A 26,894-nucleotide genomic window follows, 5' to 3' on the forward strand; every position below is an offset into this window, starting at 1 on the left:
GTGTGGATACCTGGCGGCGAAGCTTGGGCATTTGGCGTTTTCGTAGGTGGCGAAGAGGTCTATATGTGGATGCCCCCACATTTGGAAGTACGGGTGAAGAACTTGTGAATGGAGTTCCCACTCGTGGATCTGTTGTGTTTGTCTACTCAGCAGATCGGCCATAGTGTTTTGGACTCCTGGGACATGTTGGGCTAGGAGAAAGATTTTTTGGGGTATGGCCCATCTGCATATGCTCTGTGCTAGCTGAGAGAGCTGCGGAGAGTGAGTGCCTCCTTGTTTCTGTATATAGTACATGGCTGTCATGGTGTCCGTGCGGACTAGGACGGCCTTGCCTGATATCTGTGTTTGAAATGCCTTTAGTGCCAAGAATATGGCTAGTAACTCCAGATAGTTGATGTGGAGTAACTTTTGTTGAGATGTCCACCTGCCCTGCATGGTGTGATATAGTAGGTGAGCTCCCCAGCCGGAGAGCGATGCGTCCGCTGCCAGTACTATCGGAGGAATAGGCTCCAGGAACGGTCACCCTTTGGAAAGGTTTGTGGTGGTCCACCACTGCAGAGAGCGATGGGCACGACCGTCTACCAACACCTGATCTGTCAATTGACCCTGGGCCGGGTTCCATTGGCGCGCTAAGCACCCTTGGAGAAGACGCATCTGGAGTCTTGCGTGAGGTACTACGAAAATGCTAGAGGCCATCATTCCTATAAGTAGCATGAACACTCGAGCTGGAAGAGAGTGTTCTGGCTGAAATTTGGCGCGTAGAGCCTGAATGCTTACTATCCTGGCAGGACTGGGGTAGGCTAGCGCTTTTGAGGTGTCTATAGTGGCACCTAGGTATTGTTTTACGTGGGACGGTTGCAGATGGGACTTCATGTGGTTTACTGTGAAGGCCCAGTTCGTGAAGTAGCTAGATAGTGGCGTGAGTGTGTTGTACACACTGGTTGTATGAGCTGGCTTTTATTAGCCAGTCGTCTAGGTATGGGAAGACGTGGATGTGTTGTCTTCGCAGGTGTGCTGCCACGACCGCCAGGCACTTGGTAAACACTCGCGGTGCTGTGGTGACTCCGAATGGGAGCACTTTGAATTTTGAATGGATAGTGTTGACCGTCCACTACAAACCTGAGAAACTGAGCTTTGTGAACGGGAATGTGGAAATAGGCGTCCTTGAGGTCTAGGGTGACAAGGAAGTAGTTTTGGGAGAGCAGGGGAAGTACCTGCTGGAGTGTGACCATGTGGAATTGGTCTGAGTGTATATAGTGATTTAGGGGTCTGAGGTCCAGGATGGGCCTTAGAGTGTCGTCCCTTTTTGGTATGAGAAAATATATAGGGAGTAAACTCCCATATTTTGTTGGTGGGCAGGAACTAGCTCTATCGCACTCTTTTGTAGGAGGGAGATTACCTCCTGCTTTAGAAGTGACAAATGTTCCTGTGACATTGGGCGTTGTTTGGGTGGAATATTTGGGGGGATACATATTAGTTCGAGGCAGTAGCCTGACCGAATTATTTCTGTTACCCATTTGTCAGAGGTGATAGTAGCCCAGACATGAAGGAAATTGTGGAGTCTGCCCCCGACTGGAGTGGGATGGTCTGGGGGGAGTGGAGGGAAGTCATTAGGTAGGGGTGGAGGCAGAGCGGGAGGTATTAGTTTTGCCTCTGCCTTTATTGTTGTTACCCCTGTAGCCGCCTCTCTGGTAACGCCTAGTGAAGGTGGATTGTGTAGGGGCTTTATAGGAAGTAGAGGTGCAGTCGGAGGAGTAGCCTCTGGAGGTGCTGCGAAAGGAAGAGCGGCGAAAGGAGCGCCTAGGAGGGTGTGACTGTAGGGCTCCCATAGACTTTGCCGTATCGGTGTCCTTCATTTTCTCAAGGGCAACGTCAACGTTTGGGCCAAAGAGATGTTCTTGGTCAAAAGGGTGGTTGAGGATGGAAGCCTGCACCTCGGGTTTAAAACCCGAAATTCGTAGCCAGGCATGTCTACGGAGGAGGACGCTGGTGGTAATTGCCCTAGAGGCGGTGTCAGCAACAGAGGGTGCAGCGTATGGAGGTGTTGGTGATGGTTTTACCCTCCTGGATTAGCTCGTTGGCTCTATTCTTGTATTTATCAGGGAGGTGTTGCATTACGCTTCTAGCTCATCATGATGTGCCCTGTCATATCGTGCTAAAAGTGCTTGGGTGTTTGCAATGCGCCATATGTTTGCAGCTTGGGATGCAGTTCGCTTGCCAAAGGCATCTAGGAGTTTGGACTCTTATCAGGTGGTGGTGCCTCGCCTGATGCCTGGGAGTTTCCACGTTTCCTTGCAGTGGAGACCACTAGGGAGTCTAGTGGTGCGGGCCCTCTGATGTAGGTGGGGTCTGTAGGGGCGGCCTTATACTTCTTTTCGATGCGAGGGTTGATGACCCTGGCTCTGACCGGGTCTTTAAAGACCTCTGGCACGTGTTTGATAACCCCTTTAAGCATGGGCAGAATGGAAGTGGCCCTGTGTGTAGTGTCAAAAGTATCTAGGAGGAAGTCCTCCTCCACGGGGTCTGTATGGAGATCAACTCCGTGGTAGTGTGCAGCCCTATGGAGCAGTTGGTTAAGCCCCATAGTGTCTTCCGGGAGGGGCGGTCTGGAAGGGTAAAGGTTGTCCTGCGGGACGTTAGGGACGTCTGGGATGTTGTAGTCGTCCTATGGGTCTGGGGAGCCTGTAGGAGTGGGGTCCCCTATGGGTTGGTCATGGGGTCTGTCCCCTGTGTCGTCGTAGACATAGTCATCATCCTCATCCGGAGAGGGTGTGGGGGAATGATGAGGTGGGGGAGGCAGAGGAGGTGGAGGAGGGGGTGAGGGTAGTCTCAAAGGGGAGGTAGCAAAGTCTCTTCTCTTTGGAGGTGGAGCTGGCGCAGGCTTGTCCAGCGGTCTCTTTTTGATGCTGAGCATCAAATGTCCAGTTTTAGGGTCTTTGATAATTGTTTTTTGGAGTGGATCGGGCTGAAATAGTTCCTCTGTGAGGGGCCGATCCGTCGGCGCCAAAGGTGTCGGAGCCGTAGGTTTTTTAGTCTTGGAGTCATCAGTTTGTTGTTTTGAACTGTGGGGTTTAGAAATGTCCGGTTGTTTCCTCAGTTCCGAGATGGCTTTGGGCTTCGAGGTGTGGGTGTCGATGGCTTTGGATTTTTTTGCTCGGTTCCGGGGATGGTGTACCGAGGAGCTAGTGGTTGTCTTCGGCGCCGAGTGCTTTGGTGTTGAGCTCGGCGCGGAGGAGGAAGAGGAAGCCATCTTCTTTTTCGGTGCGGAGGAGTGTTTCTCAGCACCGACGGCAGGCTGGCTCGAGCCCGAGCTGCCAGAAGGCTTGATGGGCTTCTTAACCGGGCCCGAAAGCGAGGTATGTGAAGCAGTGTCCTTGGTCGTACCTAGGCCCCAGGGCGAAGACATGACTAAAGCATTTTTCAATGCCGTAGAGGGTGGGGATCGATGTTAGTACTCACGCCCCTCTGTGCCCTCGACATCGGAGTCGTCGGCTTCGGAGGCGCTGACGAGGCCCTCTTCAGTGTGCTGGTCCTCGGGAACATTGACGCCTTCTCCGAAGCTATCGTCAGGGATTGCAGTCGACCAGTGTGCCATGGTTCTCCTTGCCCTTCGGTCTCAAATGGTCTTTTTGGACCGGAAGGATTTGCAAGCCGGACAGTCTCGTGTTCTGAGGAGAAGCAGAGATTGCACACCTCATGGAGATCGGCGTGGGGAAATTTGGACCCACATCGAGGACACTTCTTAAATGGAGTCCTTTCCATGAGCCAGGACCGGAGCTGAGGTGGGCCCGAAGGCCTGCGTCGACGACCGTAATCGAAGACTTCTAATGATGAGTCGCGTCGAGTGTGGGAGATCGCGATCGAGAACAATACCGTGGAAAGGAAAGATTGCGCGCCGATTAGGAGAACTGGAAACTGTTCGGAACCGGAGCGCGAAGAACACATCTGAGCCCGATGGCGGAAAAAAACAATCTAAGGATGGAGCCGAAGCCCATGCGCAATACGATCCAAAGGAGGAGTCACATACCTCGTGACTTCCAAAGACTCTCCAAGAGAAAAACAACTGCAACATCTGGGCCCAACACCAGATGGCGATCTATGCACAGTGTGTAATCTGCAGCTCATATGCCTCGAACACAGCGTTACTAGAGGTAACTTGTTTATTTTGATGGCTAATTCCTCACCTTTAGAATAGACATTGCAGCAGTACCTTCCAAAGACCGAGGATCCGAGGGGTTGACTCAAATTAGGAAATCTTGCATGCCCAAACAGGCAAAATGTCTCTACTGTCAGACTGAACTGTCAACGCAACAGTGTTTTGTGAATGTATGCCCAGATGCCCATGTTTCAGCCAGACAGATGTCCTCTTCGCCTGTCATCTTAGCCAGCCTCGGTCCTGGTGGAATGAGCCTGCAGGCCTTCTAGGGGTACTGCTTAGCCAGAGCATAGCAGAACTGAATGCAGAAGGTTATCAACCGCAACAGAGATCTCTTGCGCACTGCCTTGCCTTACTTGGTCCCAGTGAGCTAATCATCCATGCAATGATCTCTCATGCAGTCAAAGTAGAAACTCAAGGCTCTGAGTCGGGCTGATGTAGCCTGTCCTCTCTCAAGGGGTGTGGCGGTGTAAAGAATTTCAGCAGGGCAAGTACTGATTGACATGGAAGTGCAATAACACCATTGGCAGGAAGACAGCCAGAGTCTTCAGCACTAGTATGGGAAGAAAATAGTGTTGTGAGGTTGCACTGTGACACCTTTAGTTCCCTCGCATGGCACACAAAAGACTGATTTAATTGTCAAAAGCCATAGCGAACAACTGTGAACAGGATCAAATGGCGTGAACATAAGGTGGTGCGTCAGGACTAGATTTAGGTCCCATTGAGGCATGACAAGCAGCTTTACAGGAAATATAGTGTCAGGCCTTTCAGAAAAAGTTTCACAGCCGATAATTAAAAGAGGATTTAGCTGGCAAACATAAAAAGGCCTAAAGGGCTGACAAGTAACCCTTAACTGTGCCCACTGCAAGGCTGGGCTAGGCCAATGACGACACCAACAATACTACATTAGAAAGTTTGGCCTACAGAGGGACGAGATGACAGAACCCCCCTCACACCAAGCCACAGTGTCTAGTGTCTGGCATAAATGGACTTCATAGGTAGGCATCTGGCTCAAAGAAGGACATCTACCACTTAATGCTCAATTCAATACATTTAACTGTCACTCATCAATCTCCATGCATGGAGGTGTAGGCTGTCGAGATTTGGGTGTGGGACCCTTGCACGGGTCTATTAAGATAAGACACTAATCAGTCTTAACATTCCTCAGAACTCGAGGTAGTGGCAGGAAGGCATACAGGAGACCAGTGTCTGAGTTCTGGACAGCATCAAAGAGGCACTGCCAGTACAGGGGCCATCAAAACCACTATTCTACTGCAGGGACCACATCTACACTTTGTGCATCTTCCTTGTACTGTACGCCAAACCCAGAACTCTAAGAAGCCTCAGAACCATCCTCACGAAGGCCTAGTACCAAGTTTGAGGCGTCAGGGTCCCAGACTTACTGCAGCGATGAAAAGGCATTCGCACCAACAGGGTCATTCAAAGGAAAACAATTTGCGAACATCCAGACCAAACACTAGATGGCAGGAGTATGCAAAGCATGTGTATCTACAGCACACATGCCTCGAACTGTTATTTTAAACTATGAAACAGTCCTCCTTTTCTAGTCTACACAAATGGGCTTTAGCAGCACAATTCTTAGATGGTTTTATTTTTTCCCTTCGAAATCCCAACTGAGGAAGATTGAGGCCCCAAAGTGACCTGTTTTTCCTCTACCCACAGGGAGTTCCCCAGTGTTCAATCTTTACATAGAACGAATAGTTTCTTACCTGTCGGTGTAGTTTTGCAGCTTGAAGATCTTTCTGGATTCACTATGCTGTGCATTATTCCGCGATCTGGTGGTTGGGTCCGGATTCGTAGTCTCTTTTTTTTTTTTGTAGCCCAGGTGGGCGTCGACGTCCCACCATTTGGTGCACCTCTCGTGACGTCGTCGTGCTTCCTGCGGAAGTCCCACCTTTGGGGCGCCATCTTCGGGTTCTTTTTTCCTCTCGTTTTTATTTTTTAACCCTAGGCGAATGATTAAATTATATGTCCACTTTTCTGTAGTATTTCATTCCTTCTGTACTTCTCTGTTTTCCCCCCTCTTCCTTCAGCCTCATCTTCCTGGCGGAGGTGGGTGGGTTCGCTAGTGAATCCAGAAAGATCTTCAAGCTGCAAAACTACACCGACAGGTAAGAAACTATTCATTTTGCAGCGTGAATCTTTCTGGATTCACTATGCTGTGCATAGACTTTGTAGCGGTTTGTTATCTTTGTGGCGGCTGGGTGGTAGATGAGCGTTGGTCGTTGAATATGTGTTGAAGCACCTTCTGTCCTACTTGTGCTTCCTTGTTCATCTGTATGTCCACGCAGTAGTGCTTGGTGAACGTGTGGACAAAAGCCCATATTGCCGCCAAGCATATGTCCTGAATGGGCGTGTTTGCCAGAAAGGCAATGGTTGCCCCCTTCTTCCTTGTGGAGTGAGCTTGAGGCCCCTCCGTTAGCTCCTGTCCTGCCTGTTTGTGGCAAAACTGTATAGTTCGTGCAATCCATCTAGCAATGGTGCCCTTTGTCACAGGTCTCCCCATGAAACTCGATGCAAAGGACACAAAAGAGCTGCTGAGTTTTTCTGTGCTCCTTGGTCCTCTCAATGTAGTGCATCACCGCTCTCCTAGCGTCTAGAGTGTGTAGTGCCTTTTCTGCGTTCGAAGTTGGGTTTTGAAAGAAACTCGGTATCTGAATACTCTGGTTCATATGGAACGCCGACACGACTTTAGGCATGAAATGTGGGTCCGTTCTCAGGACAACCCTATCCTTGTGTATCTGTATGTAGGGCTCTTGTAGCATTAGTGCTTGCAGTTCGCTCACCCTGCGTAGCGAGGTTATGGCTACCAGAAATGCCGTTTTCATAGTCAAAATTGGCATTGAGGCCTTGTGTATGGGTTCAAACGGTGCCTTCATAAGCTCTGTCAGGACCACGTTGAGGTTCCATGCGGGCGGCGGCAACCTTTTAGGTGGCGCGATTCTTTTCGCTCCTTCCATGAATCTCTTTACTACCTGCGACGTAAAGAAACTTCCACCCTTCTCCTCTCTTGTGTAGGCTACTATCGCCGCTAGGTGTACCCTTAGGGAGGTCGAGCATAGGTTACTTTTCAGAAGGTGCGTGAGGTATCTCAGCACTGTAGAGTCCTTAGTCATTTTATTTTGCAGCCCATTTTTCCTACACCATATTGTAAATCTTTTCCATTTCGCACTATAGCATTTGCGTGTAGTTGGTCTCCTTGCCTCTCGCAGCACTCGCATAGTGCTTGGAGGCAATCTAAGGTCCGCAAACTCTAAGTCTTCAGGAGCCATGCCGCCAGGCTGAGGCTCTCTGGTTCTGGATGTAGAACCTCTCCGTTCTGCATGGAGAGCAGGTCCTTTCTTCTTGTGAATCTGTGGGGATGCCCTTGAGCCATTTCTAGAATTTGGGAGAACCAAGTCTGCCTTGCCCACTGTGGTGCCACCAGGATCAGTGTCATGTTGCTGGTTCTGCATTTCTCGAGCACCCTGTGTAACAGTGGTATCGGCGGAAAAGCGTAGGCAAATGTCCTTGACCAGCTTATCCATAGGGCATTCCCTTGGGATTGCTGATCTGGTTGCCTGGACGCGAAGCTTCGGCATTTTGCATTCTGGCGTGTTGCAAACAGGTCTATTGTGGGAGTTCCCCATTTCTGGAAAAGCTTCTGCGTTTCGTGCCCATTGAGCTCCCATTCGTGTGAAGCCGATGTCTGCCTGCTTAGCCAGTCTGCCTCCACATTGTCCTTCCCTGGTAGGTGAATTGCCAGCAGGTCTATCTTGAGAGGTATGGCCCATCTCCAAATCTCCTGTGCCAGAGTGGAAAGGAGGAACGACGGTGTCCCTCCCTGTTTGTTGATATAAAACATGGTTGTGGTGTTGTCCGTTTGAATCAACACTCTCTGGCTGTACAGGTGCTTCTGGAATGCCTTCAGGGCTAGCAGGACAGTCTTCAATTCCAGGTAATTGATATGTCTGACCGCATCTGCCGGAGCCCACAGACCCCTCACTCTGAGTTTGTCCATGTGTGCTCCCCATCCCCTTTGAGATGCATCTGTGGTGATGGTCACAGTTGGGCTTGGTGGTGCCAGGCTTTTCCCTGCAGTTATGTGGTCCCTGTTCCACCAAGTTATCTCTTCCTGCACTGCGTGCGTAACAACCACTAGATCTTCCCAACTTCCGCTTGCCTGTGACCATTGCTGTTGTAGCCATTCTTGGAATGGTCTCATGTGAAGTCGTACATTTGGGACCAGGTGGATACATGACGCCATCATCCCCATGATCTTGCTCACTGTTCTCACTGTCAGAACTCGCCCCTTCTGGTAGAGGCTCGTCTCCTTCAGTAGGGCTGCTGCTCTCCTGTCACTGGGCACGACCGTTCTGTTTATGGTGTTGATTTTTGCTCCCAGGAAAATCTTCACCTGTTCTGGCTTCATTGAAGACTTCCCCCAGTGTATAGAGAACCCCAGGTTCGTCAGTGTCTTTGTCACCTGTGCTGCGTGTTTCTCGCACTTCTTGTGTGTGTTTACTTTGATCAGCCAGTCGTCTAGGTAAGGGTACACATGAATCCCCTTCCTTCGTAGGTATGCTGCGACTGCCGACAGGCATTTCGTGAATACCCTTGGTGCTGTTTTTAGCCCGAAGGCCAGGGTCGTGAATTGGTAATGATCCTGGTTGATGCTGAATCTTAAAAGTCTTTTGTGACTTCTGTTTATTGGGATGTGCAGGTAGGCATCTTTGAGATCCACGGTGGACATGAAGTCTCCGTCCCTTATTTGGGGCAGCACCTCCTGTAGTGATGTCATTTTGAACTTTTGTGTTCTGATGTATTTGTTAAGGTATCGCAGATCCAGGATGGGTCTGAGATTTCAGTCTACTTTTGGTACCACGAAGTAGTTCGAGTAGACCCCTTTGTTCCTTTCCTTGTAAGGCACTGGCTCGATGGCTCTCTTTTCGAGCAGCTTCTGTGTTTCCTCTCTGAGTTGAGTAAGCTCCTGACCTGAGCGTTGCCTTCTTTTTGGTCTTCTGTTTGGGGGCGTCCCCTCCAAGTCCACGCAGTAACCGTGTTGTATGACGTTCAGTATCCACTTGTCCGTGGTTATACGTTGCCATTCCCGTAGGTAGAGGCCCAGTCTTCCGCCTACCGGTGTTGGATGCTCGTAGGCGATCGGGTCTCTTCCCCCCCCCCCCCCTCGTTGTTTTTGCATTGCGCCTCACCCCTGGGGGTATGTTGGGGGTGAGCGTCCCCATGCGTGCCGAGTCACTTAGATGAGGGTTGGTCACCCCCTCGTCTCCTTTGGCCACGTCCGTTTCCCCTCCCGCAAAAGGACTGGCCCGAGGCTGGTACTGCCAGTTTTGTTTTTGCTGCCTTTGCTGGCCGTGACTTTCACCCTGCTGTCCTTGCTGGAACGTCTGGTGCTACGCTCCCTGCTGGTTACCCCCTCTACCGTAGGGTCTCCTAGTTGCAGTGCCTCTTCTCATCCCCCTGAACTGTAGGGCCCCCATGGACCTTGCCGTCTCGTTCTCTTTCTTCAGCTGGGTGAGCTTTTCGTCCACTGTCGCCCCGAATAGTGTTTCCCCGTTGAAAGGGGTGTTTAATATGTTGCTCTGCACCTCCTGTTTGAATCCAGAGATTGTCAGCCAGGCCTGTCTTCGTTCGGTGATCCCTATGGCCATTAGTCTGCTTGAAGTTTCCGCCCCGTCCAATGCAGTCTTAATGCATGAGTTGGCTATGTTTTTACCTTCTTCCACAAGGTGGGAGGCTCTTTGGCGGTACTCTTCAGGGAGGTGTTTGACTAATTCCCCCATCTCGTCCCAGTGCTGGTACTTGTGTCGATTGAGAAGCGCATTGGGAGTTCGCCATGCGCCAGTGCATTGCAGCGTTCCTTTCGACCTTCCTTCCAGTGAGGTCCATTCTCCTGCTTTCCTTATCGGGGGTGGCCCCGAGGTCGCTGGCACGTTGGCCCTTCTCCTGGCAGTGGAAGCGATGATGGAGTCGGCAGTGACCGCTCCCTTGATGTAAGGCGGGTCCAGGGAGGAGTGCTTGTACTTCTTCTCCGTCCTGGGCGTGATGGACCGGCATGTTGCTGGTTACTTAAAGGCCTCCTTTCCCTGGTTCATTACGCTCTGGAGCATGGGCAGGAACTGGCTCCTCGTCTGAATGGGGAGCAGAGTCTCGAGAAGGAAATCAGCTTTCGGCTTCTCCTCGTCCAGTTTTACCCCAAAGGCTGCTGCAGCACTCCTGACGACCATATTGTACACCCCGATGTCGTCGGGCGGCGAAGGCCTCGAAGGATACGTGTCCACGGCCTCTTCGGGATTTTCGGCGTCGATGTCTTGCCACTCCAGCTCGCGAGTGGTTGATGGCGCCGAGCCGTAGAACGACTGCTGGTCGCCTTCCTCGTCTTCGCATTCATAGTAGGTGCCTTCTTCCTCCTCCTCAGGATCTCTCGGCAGCCCATCGGCGTAGAATTCGTCCTGTTCCTCGATCTCGACGACGTCCGTCGACGGAGTCGTTGGAATTCTGAATTGTTTCAATTTGGCGTCGAACTCTTTCTTCCTCTGAAGGATGCTCTCCATCTCCGCCTCGAGCCTTCTCTTCTTCGTCTCCATTTCGGAGATGCTCTCGACGTCGACCGCGGCTCTTTTCGACGGAGCTTGCGTCGACGCTGGCTTGTCTTTCTGCGTCGAACGCCCCGTTTCGTGGGCTGTTCGACGAACTCTGCCTTTCGGCGTCCTTCGGCACCAGGGAGTCCTTCTCGCAGGATCCGGTCGGCCTTTTGTCCATGGATCCACCCTTGGTCGTCGAAATTTTCAGCGCCGGTGCTCCTTTTGAGGACTTTGACTCAGATTTTCGAGAGTCGGTCTCGGGTTTTCGAGGCCCTTTCGGGGGTTTTGAACTCGACGATTCTCTTACCTCGTCAGGCGTTTTCGAATCGGTCTCTGCGACCAAGAAGACGTCGGGTCCTTCGGCGATGTTGTCCTAATCGTCGGTGGAGAGGCCCAGATCGTAAAGCGACGGGGCCTTACCCTTGCCTTCCATGCTGAAGTTCACTCTTCTCTGGCGTTCTCTCACCCGGAGCGTCTTCGGCGCGAAAGCTGAACAGGCGTTTGTCCTTGCTCGGGTGGTTGATCGGTAGGCAAAGGTTGCAGACCGGATGCTGGTCCTTCTGCGCGAACTTGTGGTGGCAGTTAGGGCATAATTTGAATGGTGTCTTGTCCATTGCGCTCAGAGCCTCTTAGTGCGCATCTTCGAAGGGCGTCGAAGAAAATTCCTTGGAAATTCTTCCTTCTTCGCGCCCCGGATGCAAGTTATTCCTCTCTGTGATCTCAGTAGTTCTTTCTCGACGAAACTCGCGTTTTCTCCTTTTTCCTTCGATTGAAATCCTGGAGCTTCTCGATGACGATCCAGACCCAACGGCGGAAAAAATAATCTGAAGATGGCGCCCCAAAGGTGGGACTTCCGCAGGAAGCACGACGACGTCACGAGAGGTGCACCAAATGGTGGGACGTCGACGCCCACCTGGGCTACAAAAAAAAAAAAAAAGAAAAAAAAAAAAAGATAAAGACTACGAATCCGGACCCAACCACCAGATCGCGGAATAATGCACAGCATAGTGAATCCAGAAAGATTCACGCTGCAAAACTTCTAGATTCAAGCAAGCAAGACTGCTACACATCACTTCTGATTTGATTCAAAGATGTGAAGTGGCTGATCTGTCAGACATCAAAGACCTCAAAACTGATTGATAAAGAAAAGTGGCTAAAGATTCACTCAAACTGAACCTTTCGAACAGAGGTCTCCTGCAGGCCTCCAGAATTAGAAAGTTGCAGCATTACCAGTGTTTGTGCCGATTCCTACGCATCGATGTGCCTACGCAGCCCAGGCACCCAACAACAGCTACAATGGTACAGCCTTTGCATGGACTAGTCCTAACTCACCTGCATGTGATAATGATAGTCTTCTCTCCATCCCACGAAGGGTTGTCTGCCATGACTTTGGCATGGGTGGTGACATCCTGCGGTGACAGTTGTGGGGACTCGTTTGGCTGAGTGTGAATCCAGCCCAGTGGCTCCATTTCCTACAGAGGGAAAAATGCTCCAAATTATTCATAGAACAGCCGTCTGTTATTTTTTTAATTTTAAGCCAAATGTGTAGCAATGAATGGCGATTCAGGTTTCATGTACTGAATGTGAATAAAATAAGCTGTGACTTTGCGGGCAAGTACATTTGTGTGCAAAAAAACCAAAACGTGTCTAGCTCTGAGGAAATACTTTACCTTGAGATACTCATGTCCAGGGAGCTGACTTGGAAGATGCACAGTCTGATGGGTCCCCCACTGTGGCACCATAACTATGCAGCGGATCTCCTTCACCTGGGGATTGTCTGGGGGGCTCACCCCGTAGAGGTAACCAGCAATCTGTAGACAAAGCAAGTTGTCAATGACCATACTATTACCAATGGACATCTCATAACAACAAGAAATACGAACTTCAGCACCCACGATACCTGCCATTCATAAAGAAACGTTTGCACTCTGGTGGGGCTGCACATCCGAGTATACCATGTAGTTCGCAAACCAGGGGTGAAATCTCTTCTTAGCCTGTATTTCCTACCCTAGTGATTGCACTTCCATTTGTTATTCTATTCCACAATGGTACTGCCATCCTTACCCTCCATTTCTTAGACAAAGCATAACCTATCCATAGTCTGTAGTTCCACACATGTACTGCCTTCCACTCTAGGAGTGCGGCTTCCAATGCTGGTCGAAAGTGATCTGGTTGCCGCACAGCTCCAGATATTCGTGGTACTTTCTTTTCTCTCTATTACTCCTACAATAGTGGTGTTTCCGCATCATCACCTTTTGTTTTCTGCACTGGTGGTACAGGAACTTCTTGCCTATTAATTCTGACACTATTAATACTCCACCCTTCTAGCCCCACACTAGTGGTACTGACTCATCTTGCCCTGCAATTCACACACTAGTGATACCAGTTATACTTGTTCTATAATCTTACGCTGGTGATAGTGGGTCTGTATGTCTTTTCTGCTGCTATCTGCCCTTCTCTCTTAACCAACATTCTGGTCTGGAGGTTTAAATTCAGGGGTTGACAGCTATTCCTGACCACTTTTAGCTCTTACGATATTACCCGTCTTTCAGATCTCTAAACAGATGGTACGGACTCCTCATGACAGGGATTATGTATAAGATATCAAATATTGACCTGAGCCCGTAGATCAGAGATGCAGATGAATTTTTTCAGAACATTCTTGGGAAGGATGTATGTGTAGCCCGTTTCTTTGATGTCATCAGAGGAGACGTAGATATGGTTTGTACGCAGATGGAGATTGGCAGCAGATATAGCTCTGTGAAAGACAAAATCTGATTAATGGGCCATTTCCAACACCCAGGTATTGTAGATCCACTCTGCTGTTGAAGCTGTCCTGATGACAGCAGGTTATAGGCAATGCTGCTTAATGAAAAGGTCAATCTCATTAGACCCGCCTCCCCACCAGTCATAACCTTTTTTGTTTTTCTTTTACCTGACACGCCACTCTGTTTTGGAAGAGAAGGTCTGCGTTTCATAATTACTGGTTGTGGAGGTGATTATCTCATCTCCATGTTTGTTAACTGTTCGCGTCTGCGTAGCTGTCAGTTGTGACTGTTCCTTCGTCTGCTTCTCAATCTCAGCAATCTGCTGTCTCTGCTGCGATGGGGCAGAGATCTCCATCCCCAGGATGATGTCTCGGATTTCAGACTGAGTCAGAGAAGCCACGTTCACACTGATAAGGAAAAGGGAGAGATCAGATTATTACCATCCGTGAGACGAGGTGGCTGATCTTGCATGAGAACACAGAAACTACTACATTTTTCAAGAAATCAATCCTTGCTGCCAGATTAAAGGAGGCCTACAGCCAGAGACTCAAAATGCACTGTGCCACAGCTTTCCATCGCTCCTACCATTATAGCACATAGGATGCAGGGAACAAAACCCAGATGTCTCTACGAGTACAGGATGCAGACATAAAAATCTAAATTAATTTTCTTTAGATGGTTCTAAGACTCAGCTTTTCTAATGAATACTTCTATCAGATCAGAATCTCCACTTTTAAAAAATCATCAGGAGCCAGATTGAAACTCGAGAATGTTTCAGCTTAAACCAGGGGGCCAACAGTTGGCACTGTGCAATTCCACTACCACACAGAAAGTGACAACCAGAACCTTGGATGCCAGTTCCATTCTTTCCACACCGTCGTTCACAGATTTGGAACCAACACCTACTTTTCCTTATTAGTTGACTAGCTTATTTCTTCCAAATTTTACGAGTGTGCAAGGAAATACGTCCCACTTAAGACTACAGGTTTTAACTTTTGTAGGGACTGCCTTGAACAAATGTTTGACAGATCCAGACAATGTGTGCTTCTGAGGTTTGGGGTCGAGTTACCACTCCAAGTCAAGCAGGGATTGTGCCCTGATGAACCAGAAGGTGATCCGAGACTGTGAAGCCAAGCTGTATTTTGCCACATATCTTCATCGTCCTCCGTGTAAGCTGAAGTAAAACAAGCATTGAAAATGCAATAGGTCTCGCCTTTTATTAAGTTAAAGCCATTTGCTTTGCTATACAATACCATTAGCAAAGCAAATGGCGTTAACTTAATCAAAAGGCGAGACCTATTACATTTTCAATGCTTGTTTATTTCAATCATGGGGTGCAGCCTGTACATATTCTGCATGTGATGTCTCATTATGCGTGGTCTGGTTTTAAGACCTGCTCACATTTGCAAGCATCAGATTTAATTGTGCAACTCAGCAGTTTATCTTGCAGCAATCTGTGCGCAGACTGCAGGGCATGATTTGAAAGTCTTCAGAAAACCTTTACCCTTATTCGGTAGAGAAAATTGGTGTTTGTGAATGGACAACAGCAGTATTGTTCATTACGAAAAGCTTTGGTAGTTAGTTATTCAACAGTTGTGTCTTATACCTATATAATACAAGTCCCCCTTTCTGCATGTTAAGTCACAGACTAGTGCAGTGGGCCTACTATGCAGCCATGTTGGTTGGGGCTTGTGTCACGCTGCCTTTAGCTGCTGTGGAAGTCCTATGAGCTCCAGGTAATTAGTACACTTGTCCACAGAGGGGTTTAAACAGGGTCTGGAGTAACGCCTATTAAATGTAAATGGAGGTTTACTCGCCGTTTTATTGGGAGAGAGTTACACATTTACGAGTTAGTGTTGAGGATGCAAAAATCCAAGTAATGTGAAGGACACCAAATATTAGGAGTAAAATTATCAATATCTTTTGGGTGGACACGTTTATCCGATTTTGAAAGCTAAAAGTCCTGCTTTTTGTTGGGTAAATGTGTTTTGCTGGTCCTTTTTCTAGGGCAGCCTGGGCCCCAGGTTCACGGATTTCTAGTGCTGGCCTGGACATGAATTTAGATTGACATCAGGCCCAGTTGTAGGTCAGCCTGGGCATTGACCTGGAACCTCTTTTGCCCAAATTGATGACTTTGAAATGTGGTGTTCATTGCTCTAGCGTGTGCAGGATATTCAGTTAAGAACACTTTGGGGAGCACAGAGTTGCCGGTAGCATGCTGAACACCAAGCATTCGGATATCATTTTCAGGATTTGACGGACAGCATTTTGCACCATTTTGAATGCCAGATGTGCACTTTTGTGGCTCTTCTTGCAGGTATAATGATCCCTGTGTGAGAGCAGCAAGATACAGCACAACTTTTGAACCCACCTGGCACCTAATTTAGAGTGCCGGGAGATTTGCTGTATAGTATAGCAGTCTGTAATCAAAATTAGAGCGACCTTGGGCTTAGATTTACAAGAACAGTAGAGCTATTGTCCGATTCAGAGCAGCTTGGGTCCTGGGTTTAGTGTCACCGAGGTTCACATTCATGAAAACCTGGAGGACGGATTTAGAACACTCTGAGGCTCATGTTTAGAGTTGTTGGAGCCTCAGTGTTTGACTTTTGTTAAAACAATAGGTGGACCCAGTGCTTAATTTGACCCGGTGGTTACTGATGGGGCCCGCCGCCACACATTTTTGGGGACCACAACCGTACTTTGCCTCAACAGACTTTCATCCACAGCAATTGAGAGAAACACCCAATGGGGGGGGGGGGGGGGGGGGGGGGGGGAAGGGAAGTATGAAGAGAAAGACAGGAAAATATATGACAATAGCAGAAAGCAGAGATGAACAAGAAGCTGCAGAGGTCGCATCAAGTGGCAGGTGTGTCTCGGGTGGAGTAAAGATGCATGGGGTGAAATCCAGACTACACAGCCTTTCTAATCGGCACCCTGACTTTCGATAGCACTAGCAGAGGCCTTCTGAGCCCAACTTTGGGCCCCGGCACTGCATATTTGACAAATTAAGCACTGGATGGTTCCATGCATTAGCATAGCTCACCTGGTTAGGCTGGAGGCCGAGTTTCCATACTGCCCGAACTAGATCCACAAACAAGAACTATTGCATTTCTAAGTTGTAGGGGCGCTCTTGACTGCAATTACAAGTTTACTAGTCAAAAGTTGGCTTTCCTTTCTCACATACGAAGAACGTGGCTTTCTTTCACCACTGACAATAATAGGTAAGGAAGTGTACATCTCGCTGTGATAATGTATTCCCGTGTCTTGGTAACACAACAAAAGGAATGCTTACAAAGAGTGACATAAAACAGAAACTTGGAACTTTCTAAAGCGACCTGTAATTGAAAATGCAAGAGACACTGGCGGGTCTCCCGAGATGAGGGTCTCGCGAGATGACTTGACACTTCGTTTTTCAGCAGTGGGGATAAAGTGTCATCGGCGAGCCTTCCAACGTAGGGCGACTGCATTTCGGGTAGGCCTGTTTTCTGCATTTCTAGTGCGTACCGGTGGTGGTCCGAGCCCGCCCTCGCTACAGGAAACTCTTATCGGAAGGCAGCGCGGAGCCATTCCGTGGCTCTGGGACGCGTCCGATTAGACGTCGCTTCGAGGGACACGTTTTAATCCTCCCGAAAGCCGGCAGTGAAAAGCTGAGCGTCTGCCAACTCTCTCCAATATGTTCCACTTTTCCTGTTCATTCCTGGCTCTTGGCGTCGTCACTTTGAATGTCGAGACGCGGTCCGAAACTAAAGGGCAAAGGCTTGCTTGCGGCGTCATCATCGTGTCCCCAGTGTTCAAATCAGCAAGCCTGGCGGCTTCGTATATGGCCCGTCAGTGCTCTACCAGTCTAGGCCCCGTTTCAGATATTCCTGATCGATAGGAAGCGCGCCCCTTACCTATTCTCAAAACCTCCCATTGGCGCCCAACCGTGTCCTTTCAACAGGACTCAAAATTAACATTCGAGTCTGATTGCACCTTGATGCCACGTGTAGCACTGTTCGTTAAGACCCTCATTACGATTGCCCCCTTGAGCCTGACAGGGCGGCTACCAGACGTTACCGGCACCACCGGGTCTGTAAGATATGCTGGAACCCCATGAGTGCACAGTTTTTCACCTGGCACCAAACCTTGTCCGGGTGAAACCTTTTCATTCATTTAGGATATCATTGAAAGCGGGTTTAGAATACTATGGGGCTCACGTTTAAAGTTGCCTATGCCCAGAGACCCAGAAACTTCCAGGCTTAAATTTGAGCCACAATGTGTGCATTTTTTAGAAAAATAGTTTGTTCCGGTGTAAAGGTATCAGAGCGCTTTACATGAGCACCAGTTGCTTTACAGACGGACACACAATGTTTTATTTTGTTAGGTACAGGGATTAAGAGATTTACCCAGAAACACCGGATGTTGAGCGTCCCTGCCAAGGCTCAAACCCTGTTCCCCATCTTCGAGGTCGACCGCTCTAGCAGTTAGACCACGTCCAATCCTTGAATAAATGGTGAAAACGTGTGGCAATCGGTGCAGAAACGTGGCTTTCAGTGTATGTGCTCTCTCTTCCAAATTGTGCACCAGTGAAAAGGAGCTCGGTTGTGCCTGTGGCATAAGTGACTCAGGTGACTTATGGGGAAATGTGTTTCAACGTCGGTCACTGCTCTGAGGTAATCCGCAGTAGAAATCACAGCAGGGGCAAGGTGAAAGAGGATGACCCGGATAAGGAAAGGGGCAGTGTAGGTCGAAGAAATTAGTCCTTCCCAATTCTTCCATTCTGTACTTGAACCTTTCTCCCCTTTCTGCCTCAGAATGATTCTCATTTATTGTAATTGCAGTCGTCTGGCTTTGCACGCTGGTTGACTCCTGCACCCCCATTGACTCTGTGTCATGAGCTTGTCCGATTCCCTGTGCGGCCTCTTCTGCCGACTATTTTGGCACCACAGCTGCGGTCATTGGCAGTGGCCTAGTTCAGTCTCTCTCGGTTGGCCTTTAATTCCGCTTTCTCCTCGCCTGACCAGTTGTCAAGAGCAGACCATGAAAATTAATGCGTTCCCCCCCATCTGTCCGGTCTATGATATGGAAATCCAAGTCCACCAGCATGAAGGGTGCGGCCGTGGCCGGACAGGCCCTTTATACAACAACATGGATAGCAGGCTGCAACCTTGAATTCATTCTGTGCCTCTCCTGTTCTGTGCTCCCTCGCCCATCCCCCACCCCCTTCAACACTTGCAGTACATTACAAGGCTCCCACAGAAGGAAGGCTAATTGAAAACAGATTTCTTCCCGTTTACTGCTGGCATTTCCTTAGTCTCATTATATACAGAGCTCCCTCGGATGCGATCTCTTACGAAATGGAAATAACAAGCACGGTCCACTTCCACATTCGTCCGTCGTGAAAGCTTTCTTGTCTTTATGGCCCCATAAAGATAAGAAAGCTTTCACGGCAGAAGGAAGGTAGACAAGCCAGTCCAAATGAGACGGCTCAGAAAGCCGAATGAAAACGTCACCAACACCTCTTTGCAATGGCCGGCCAACGTTTAGCATAAACGGTGACGCCGGCCAATAGAAAAGAGGGGCGGGGCTTAATGCCCTTTACAGAAAATACCCCAAATCATTAAATCTCGCCAGCGAGACTGCGCATGTGCGCAGCCCACGCCAGGCGAGACCTAAAAAGGAAGCATAAGAAGTCCAAACAGGCCTCATTCCAGCCTCAACACACTCCATTTCAAACTCGCAAGGAAGTCTTGGTAGCCCATTGCCTTATTTCCGGTTCCCTTATGTAGAGCAGATTCTGCAGCAGAACCGATTCTGCAGAGGATCTGGATACACCTCGCATTCCAGAGTCTGATGGCAATGCCCTATCCAATTAAGGAATTAAAGGAGTCTATGCTTCGCACTTTAGGCATCTTACAAGGTCTCATGGATTGGCGTAGGCCTTCAGCTATATTACCGCGAGCAGACCAGCCCTTGGCACGGACTGTCTCCTGAACCTGCTTTGGGTTCGGCTCTGAACTTTGAGAACATTGCACTTCTGGTTTCCTGTTCTACATCAATTCAAGCTGTGTCAATGCCAGCACCAACGTCAAACCCATAGTTCTGTCCAACTGACAGAGTGGAAGGGTCGGGGCATGAAGACTGGTAGATGTGCACTTCTAAATGTGCATGTCAGCTTGGCAAGCTTCTAAGGCTGGCCAAACTGACATGCGCATTTAGGTTTCTCCAACCCAGCTGTATTCCACAGTTAGGTTGGAGAAACAGCACAGACTCCTTGTGCCTGAGCAAATGTTAATCTAGCCTGCTCAGGACAATCTCCACACTGCTCTTATGCTTGAGAGGAGGGATTGGTAGGAGTATGTGCTGCTGGGACCAGGAACAGAGGGGCTCAAGGCAGCCAGCAGCACCAGGTAAGTCTTATATTTTGTATTTATTTTTAAACCCCCCGCCACGTTGTGAGAAAGTGCCATCTTTCTTGCATGGTATGCCCCCACTTTTTGCTAAATTGCTGAATGTACTTCGATTGAGTGTACCCTGGGTTCCTGCCAATCAGGTGCCCAGGGCCTATGTTCCTTCCTTAAACCACACAAACTCCAAATTGGCAAACCCTAGCCACATGTCAGCCCCTAGTAAATGGTACCCTAGGTACCCAGGGCCTTGTGACCAGGGAAGGCCTCTAAGGGCTGCAGCACTCATTGTGCCACCCTCAGAGGCCCTGTACCCTTACACACACACTGCCCTTGCAGGCTGAGTGTCTGGGTGCAGGACAAAACAAAGAGTCGACATGGCACACATCACTGTGTACCATGCCCATCACCTACACTGCCAAGGCATATGTCAGCCACCCCTCTAGCTGGGTGCATTACGCCTATGGTCTGGGCACAGGAGCAGGAGCCCTGTGCCCCTACAGTACCCGGGTCCATTCCTGGGCACTGTAAGTGCAGTGCTGTCATTTAAGAATACATGGTGCTGAGAGCTTGTCAAACACGAGCTCCACAGCACCATATTGGCAACACTGAAGCCTGGGAAGTTTGGTATCAAGCTTCTCAGCACATTGAACCCACACTGATGCCAGTGTAGGATTTAATGTACTAAGCACCCCAGAGGGCATCTCAGAGATGCCCCCTTACAGCTAACTTACAATCCACGTCTGCTCAGAGGCTGCCCAGGCTGCCACACAGCAGACACGTTGCTGGACCCCTGGGTGGGAGAGCCCCTGCTCTCCCGGGCCTGCAACAATGCACATCCTGGGTGAGGTGAGAAATCTCCTCCCCCAGGATGAGCAAAGGGAAGCTTCAAAGGCATGCCGCCATTTGGAGTTTCCCCAGGCCACTGCAACCCCCCACTCTGGCGGGAAGCTTGGCCGGAAAACCCCATACAAGGACAGGGGATGTGCCAGCCTGCCCACCCCACCCCTCAGGTGGGGGAGGCGAGGTGAAGCACATCTCCGGGCTCTCGCCATCTTGAAGATGGGAGGCCCTACCCTATCAGGATTAGGCTACTGCCCCCCTCCCACAGGAGAGAGGCAGGATAGGGGCTGTACCCACCCCAGGACAAGGACCCATTGGTCCCTGGCCTTCACCTACCTGTAACGCCCCTAAATCTAGTATTTAGGGGCACCCTGAACCTTCCTTCCCGAGATTCCAGATAGAAAACGACAAGAAGAGCAAGAAGAACAAAGACCTGCCCTGCAGCTGCTAAAAAGAGAAGAAGACACCAACTGCTTTGGCCCCAGCCCTACCGGCCTGTCGACTCTCGAACCTGCACCAGCGCGGCATCCCTCGTGGCCAGCAACCTCACCAACCCCGGAGGACCTGGCTACCTTTTAGCTTTAAGCCCCTGGGACTCCCACGAGTAGAGGCTCTACTCAAGAAACCTATTTGCTATCCCTGGCACCAGCCCGGGACCGCGGACCCAACACACTCTGCACCAGCCAAGCCTGGCCAGTGCCGGAGTGGACAAAGACCCAGAGGACGACCCCACGGCGACTGTGACCCAGAGTCCGGCACCCAAGGACCTCCCTCGACATCCCGGAAGAAGCCTGCAGCCTCAGAACCAAGTGCCACCCCAGCCGCGATCAACCAGAGGGTAAGATTCCCGACGTCAAAAGGCACCCGGCGCCCTGCGACCCCCTGTGCCCAATCCCGGGGTACCCACCTAACCTACAACTACCCAACTTACCTCTCGAAGTGGTGGTGGCACCTGAAACATCCTCGTCCCCGAGCCTGCAGCCTCTTTCCAAACCGGAACATTCCCATTGATTTCCATTGAGCGCCCCAAGGCTCAAAAGCACCCTGCACCCAGCCGCCCGAGTGGCCCTGGCAGTGCCCTCTCTACACTAACCTACTTCCCCACTTGCCCTGAGTAAGTGACCAGGAGCCCAGCTCCCACAGCCGCGTGGCTTGCCAGACAGCAGCCACCAACCAAGGCCCCCCCTATCCCTCATAGGATAACATTGGGCCCAACTCTCTCTGCACCCGGCCGTCCTGAAACTGCTGAGGGTGAACCAACTGTACCTACCTGACACTGGGGGACCCCTGAGTCCATGCCCGGAATTTCAACACTACCAGTCGAGTACTTACCCTTAAACCGCTAACTTCATTTTCCTCATAGGGTAACATTGACTGGCTTTTTCTTCAAAAATCTTCTAAGTGTGAACTTTTCAAAACTGCAAAAATTCACCAAAAATCAGCCAAGTGACAAAAGAACAAGTTACTTACCTTCGGTAACGCTTTTTCTGGTGGATACAGTATCTGCCTGTGGATTCCTCACCTTGTGAATATCCCCTGCGCCAGCAACATTCGGAAACTTTTGTAGCAGTCCACGCCGATGGGGTCGAAGATGACGTCACAGAGGCACGGCTCCGCTCGCGACTCCACTGACGTCACCGGCTCCATAAGAAGACCTCCTCGGCGTGATGACGTCAGTTCCGCCCCTTTTTTCCGTGCCTTCGAGGCACACGGACGGACTGACAGCAATATGTACATAAACAGCATACACAGTACACAATATGCATATCAACACACACAGTGTGGAAAAGAAACATCAAAGCACTAGAAATAACCCAATGTCCTTGACAGCCAGAAATACATTTGAAATCATCAATAGAATTACCGTCATAGAGTCACTGGAATAGAAGGATGGACAACGGGGAGGCGGGTGGGTCAGTGAGGAATCCACAGGCAGATACTGTATCCACCAGAAAAAGCGTTACCGAAGGTAAGTAACTTGTTCTTCTGATGGATACATCTGCCAGTGGATTCCTCACCTTGTGAATAGATTCCACAGCAGTCCCCGCTCCCGGAGGAGGGTGTCCATCCCCCTATACCAGAAAATCCTGAAGGACGGAACGGGCAAAATGACCGTCCCTCCTCACCTCAGAATCTAAACAATAATGTTTTGCAAAGGTGTGAAGGGAGGCCCAAGTTGCCGCCCTACAAATGTCCTCCACAGGAACACCCCTAGACAAAGCAGAGGTAGAAGACTTTGCTCTAGTGGAATGAGCTCTTCAACCCTCCGGAGGCTCCTTACCGGCTAGGGAGTAGCAGATCTTGATGCATAGCACAATCCATCTTGCAAGGGTGCGCTTGTGCACCGCACGACCCTTTCTGCAGCCAGCAAAGCCCACAAAGAGCTGGTCATCAATCCTGTAGTCCTTAGTCCTGTCCAGGTAAAAGCTCACCGCCCTCTTAGGGTCCAAGCGGTGAAGTCTCTCCTCCTCCTTGGAAGGGTGAGGGGGAGGATAAAAAGAAGGAAGGGTAATGGATTGCCCCAGATGGAAGGGAGTTACCACCTTAGGCAAAAACGCAGCCCTGGTCCGGAGAACCATTCGTTCAGCATGCACAGTCAAGAATGGGGGTTTTGAACTAAGAGCTTGAAGCTCACTTACCCTCCTTGCCGAGGTGATTGCAATGAGGAAAACCGTTTTAAACGATAACAGTCTCAAGGGACACTTATGTAAGGGCTCAAAGGGAGAACCCATAAGATAAGTCAGTACAAGGTTTAAGTCCCACTGAGGTACAATAAAGGGAGTAGGAGGAAATTTATTCGTAAGGCCGTTGAGAAACCTAAGCACAATAGGTGATTTAAATAAGGACGGCTGATCCGGCAGGCATAGGAAAGCCGACAAAGCAGATAAATATCCCTTTACAGTAGCCACAGCAAAGCCTTGCTGAGCAAGAGAAAGAGCAAACTGCAGAATATTAGACAAACGAGCCTTCAAGGGATCAATCGACCTCTCTCCACACCAGAGAACTTAGACCACCTATAGGAGTATATGGATTTGGTGGAGTGTCGCCTGGCCGATAAAATAACATCCACCACATCTGGCGGGAGAGAGAAAGAATTCAGGTTGCCCCCGTTCAATCTCCAGGCATGAAGGTGTAAGCTCTGGAGGTGGGGGTGTAGAACCTGCCCCTCCGACTGAGAGAGGAGGTCTGCCCTCAGAGGGAGACGGAGCGGAGGGCACGAGGAGAGGTGGAGAAGATCTGTGTACCACACCCTTCTTGGCCAATCCGGGGCGATCAATATAACTTGGGCCCGGTCTTGGCGAACCTTCCTCAGAACCCGAGGAATCAAGGGTATGGGAGGAAACGCGTAAAGGAGTCGTGAGCCCCAACTCAACTGAAACGCGTCTCCCAACGCCCCCTGCATCGGATACTGGAGACTGCAGAATGACAGGCAGTGCGCGTTCTCGAAAGTGGCAAACAGATCCACCCGAGGAGTTCCCCACGTCCGAAAGACGTGACGAACTACCTCCGGATGGAGCCTCCACTCGTGGTCGGCAGAGAACTGCCGACTGAGACTGTCCGCACGCACGTTCAGCACCCCGGCCAGATGATTTGCCATCAGACAAATCCGATGGTCCTGAGCCCAGGACCATAGACGCAGGGCCTCTCTGCATAGACAAAGAGACCCCACTCCTCCCGGCTTGTTTATATACCACATCGCGGTAGTGTTGTCCGTCAGAATCTGAACAGACTGACCGCGAAGGGAAGGGAGGAAGGCCTTGAGCGCTAAGCGTATCGCCCGTAACTCCAGAAGGTTGATGTGAAGCAACCTTTCCTCTGGAGACCAAAGACCCTTGATCTCCAGATCCCCCAGATGCGCACCCCACCCTAAGGTGGATGCATCCGTTATCACTGTGGTCACCGATGGAGGTAGATGAAAGGGCCTTCCTTGAGACAGATTGCCCTCCACGCTCCACCAAGATAGATCCGCTGCAGCTTCTCTGGAGATCCTCACAGACTCCCTGAGATCCCCTTTGTGCTGATACCACTGCTTGCGGAGGCACCACTGGAGCGCCCTCATGTGCCAGCGTGCATGGTTGACCAACAGTATGCAGGAAGCAAACAGACCGAGCAGGCGAAGGACCTTCAGAACTGGAACAACCGCTCCGCTGAAAAACAAAGGAATCATTTCCTGTATGTCGAGAATCCTTTGAGGAGGAGGGAATGCTCGACACACAGTAGTGTCCAGTACCGCACCTATGAACAGGTTGCGCTGAGAGGGCACCAGGTGAGATTTGGGCACGTTGATCGAAAAACCCAATCTGTACAACAGCCGAGTTGTATCCTGCAGATGACACAGCACCTTCTCCGACGACTCCGCCTTGATCAGCCAGTCGTCCAAATAAGGGAAAACCGAAATTCCCGATCTTCTGAGATGGGCTGCCACCACTGCCATCACCTTTGTGAAGACTCGAGGTGCCGAAGTAAGACCAAACGGGAGGACCGCAAACTGATAATGTTGCGACCCTACCGTGAAACGGAGATACTTCCTGTGCGACTTCAGAATGGGGATGTGAAAATACGCATCCTGCAAGTCGAGCGACACCATCCAGTCCTCCTGATTCAGCGCCTGAAGAACCTGCGCAAGGGTGAGCATCTTGAACTTTTCCTGTTTCAGGTAAAAGTTCAGGATTCTGAGGTCTAGTATCGGACGCAATCTGCCGTCCTTCTTCGGGATCAGAAAATACCGGGAGTAGCATCCCTGACCCCTCTCCTGCTCCGGAACCACCTCTATCGCCCCTTTCTGAAACAACTTCAGGACTTCTTCCTGCAGGAGAAGACGGTGGTCCTCCGAGCAAGCACCTTGGCAAGGAGGGTAAACTGGAGGGAATTCCTGAAAGGGAAGGGCGTACCCATTTTCTACAAGATCCAGAACCCAGAGATCTGTAGTTACAGACTCCCAATCTTGCAGAAAATGTGTAAGCCGGCCCCCCACAGGACCAGCATGATCCGGAATGTCGAATCTAGGGCTGTTTTGCGGTGGTGGGAGGGGCTGAGGAAGAGGAAGAGGAGGAGGAGAGTTGACGGCCACGTGAGCGACCTCTAAGTCTTCCTCTATATCCCTTGGAGCTTTGCTGCTGCTGCTGCTGCTGCTGGGCTGGTCTATAAGAACGAAAACTCGCCCTTCCAAAACCTCTGTACCTCTTGAAAGTACCTCTCGGCTGGGATTGAAGGCCCAACGACCTAGCCGTAGCCTTACTCTCTTTGAAGCGCTCGAGAGCAGCATCAGCCTTCTTCCCGAACAGACCAGACCCATCAAAAGGTAAGTCCAACAAGGTCGACTGGACATCCGAAGAAAATTCGGAGGACTTAAGCCATGCACCCCTCCTGGTGGCAACTGAAGACCCCATGACCCTGGCAACTGAGTCTGCTGTATCCAAGCCACTCTGTATAACCTGGCGAGCAGCCGCCTGGGCATCCGACAGTACTTCACTGAAGCCTGCCCTATCCACCTCCGACAGCTTTGGTGCCAAATTTTTAGCTGAATCCATAAGCGCATGGATATAGCGCCCCAATAAACAAGTCGCATTAGAAGACTTTAATGCCATACTGGCTGAAGAAAAGACTTTCTTGGCTGATTGGTCCACCTTCTTGGCCTCTCTGTCCCCTGGGCCCTGAGGAAACGCACCTTTTGAACGTCCAGAACAAGCAGCCTGAACGACCAGACTTTCAGGTGAAGGGTGTGATGACAAAAACTCAGGATCCCCCGGAGCCACCCTATATCTCCTTGCAACCACCTTGGACACCGCAGGAGCCGAAAAAGGCTTGCGCCACACATCCAACACAGGCTCCAATATTGCTTCATTAAAAGGCAACAGCGGCTCTGACACCGCAGTGGGAGAGTGCAACACCTCAGTCAAGATATTGGACTTGAACTCAACAGATGGCAATTGAAGGTCCAACAACTCTGCAGCCTTTCTGATTACAGCATGATAAGGTGCCGCGTCTTTAGAAGGTTCATCTGAAGGAGGAGTGATCTCCCACTCCGGAGACAAATCCAACCCACTTGCCTCCTTCAACTCGTCAAACACCTCATCGGATTCGACCAATTCTCCCTCTTCAGCCTCATCCATAAGATAGCTCCTCTCCTCCAGCA

General features: G+C 50.3%; 1 protein-coding gene across 2 annotated transcripts in view; it reads right to left on the bottom strand.

Moving 5' to 3' along the window:
- PRPF8 (pre-mRNA processing factor 8) overlaps window positions 1–26,894 on the bottom strand; it is a 178,899-nt gene that overhangs the window by 10,618 nt on the left and 141,387 nt on the right. For both annotated transcript variants that reach the window (XM_085649062.1, XM_085649063.1), the window contains exons 38-41: window positions 13,697–13,936; window positions 13,378–13,519; window positions 12,432–12,572; window positions 12,094–12,233 (exon numbers count right to left, since the gene is read on the bottom strand). In XM_085649062.1, coding sequence (XP_085505188.1) covers window positions 12,094–12,233; window positions 12,432–12,572; window positions 13,378–13,519; window positions 13,697–13,936 — 663 coding nt within the window. The remainder of the gene's footprint in view (window positions 1–12,093; window positions 12,234–12,431; window positions 12,573–13,377; window positions 13,520–13,696; window positions 13,937–26,894) is intronic.

This window comes from Triturus cristatus, chromosome 3_2, assembly GCF_964204655.1.
Source record: "Triturus cristatus chromosome 3_2, aTriCri1.1, whole genome shotgun sequence".
NCBI lineage: Eukaryota > Metazoa > Chordata > Amphibia > Caudata > Salamandridae > Triturus > Triturus cristatus.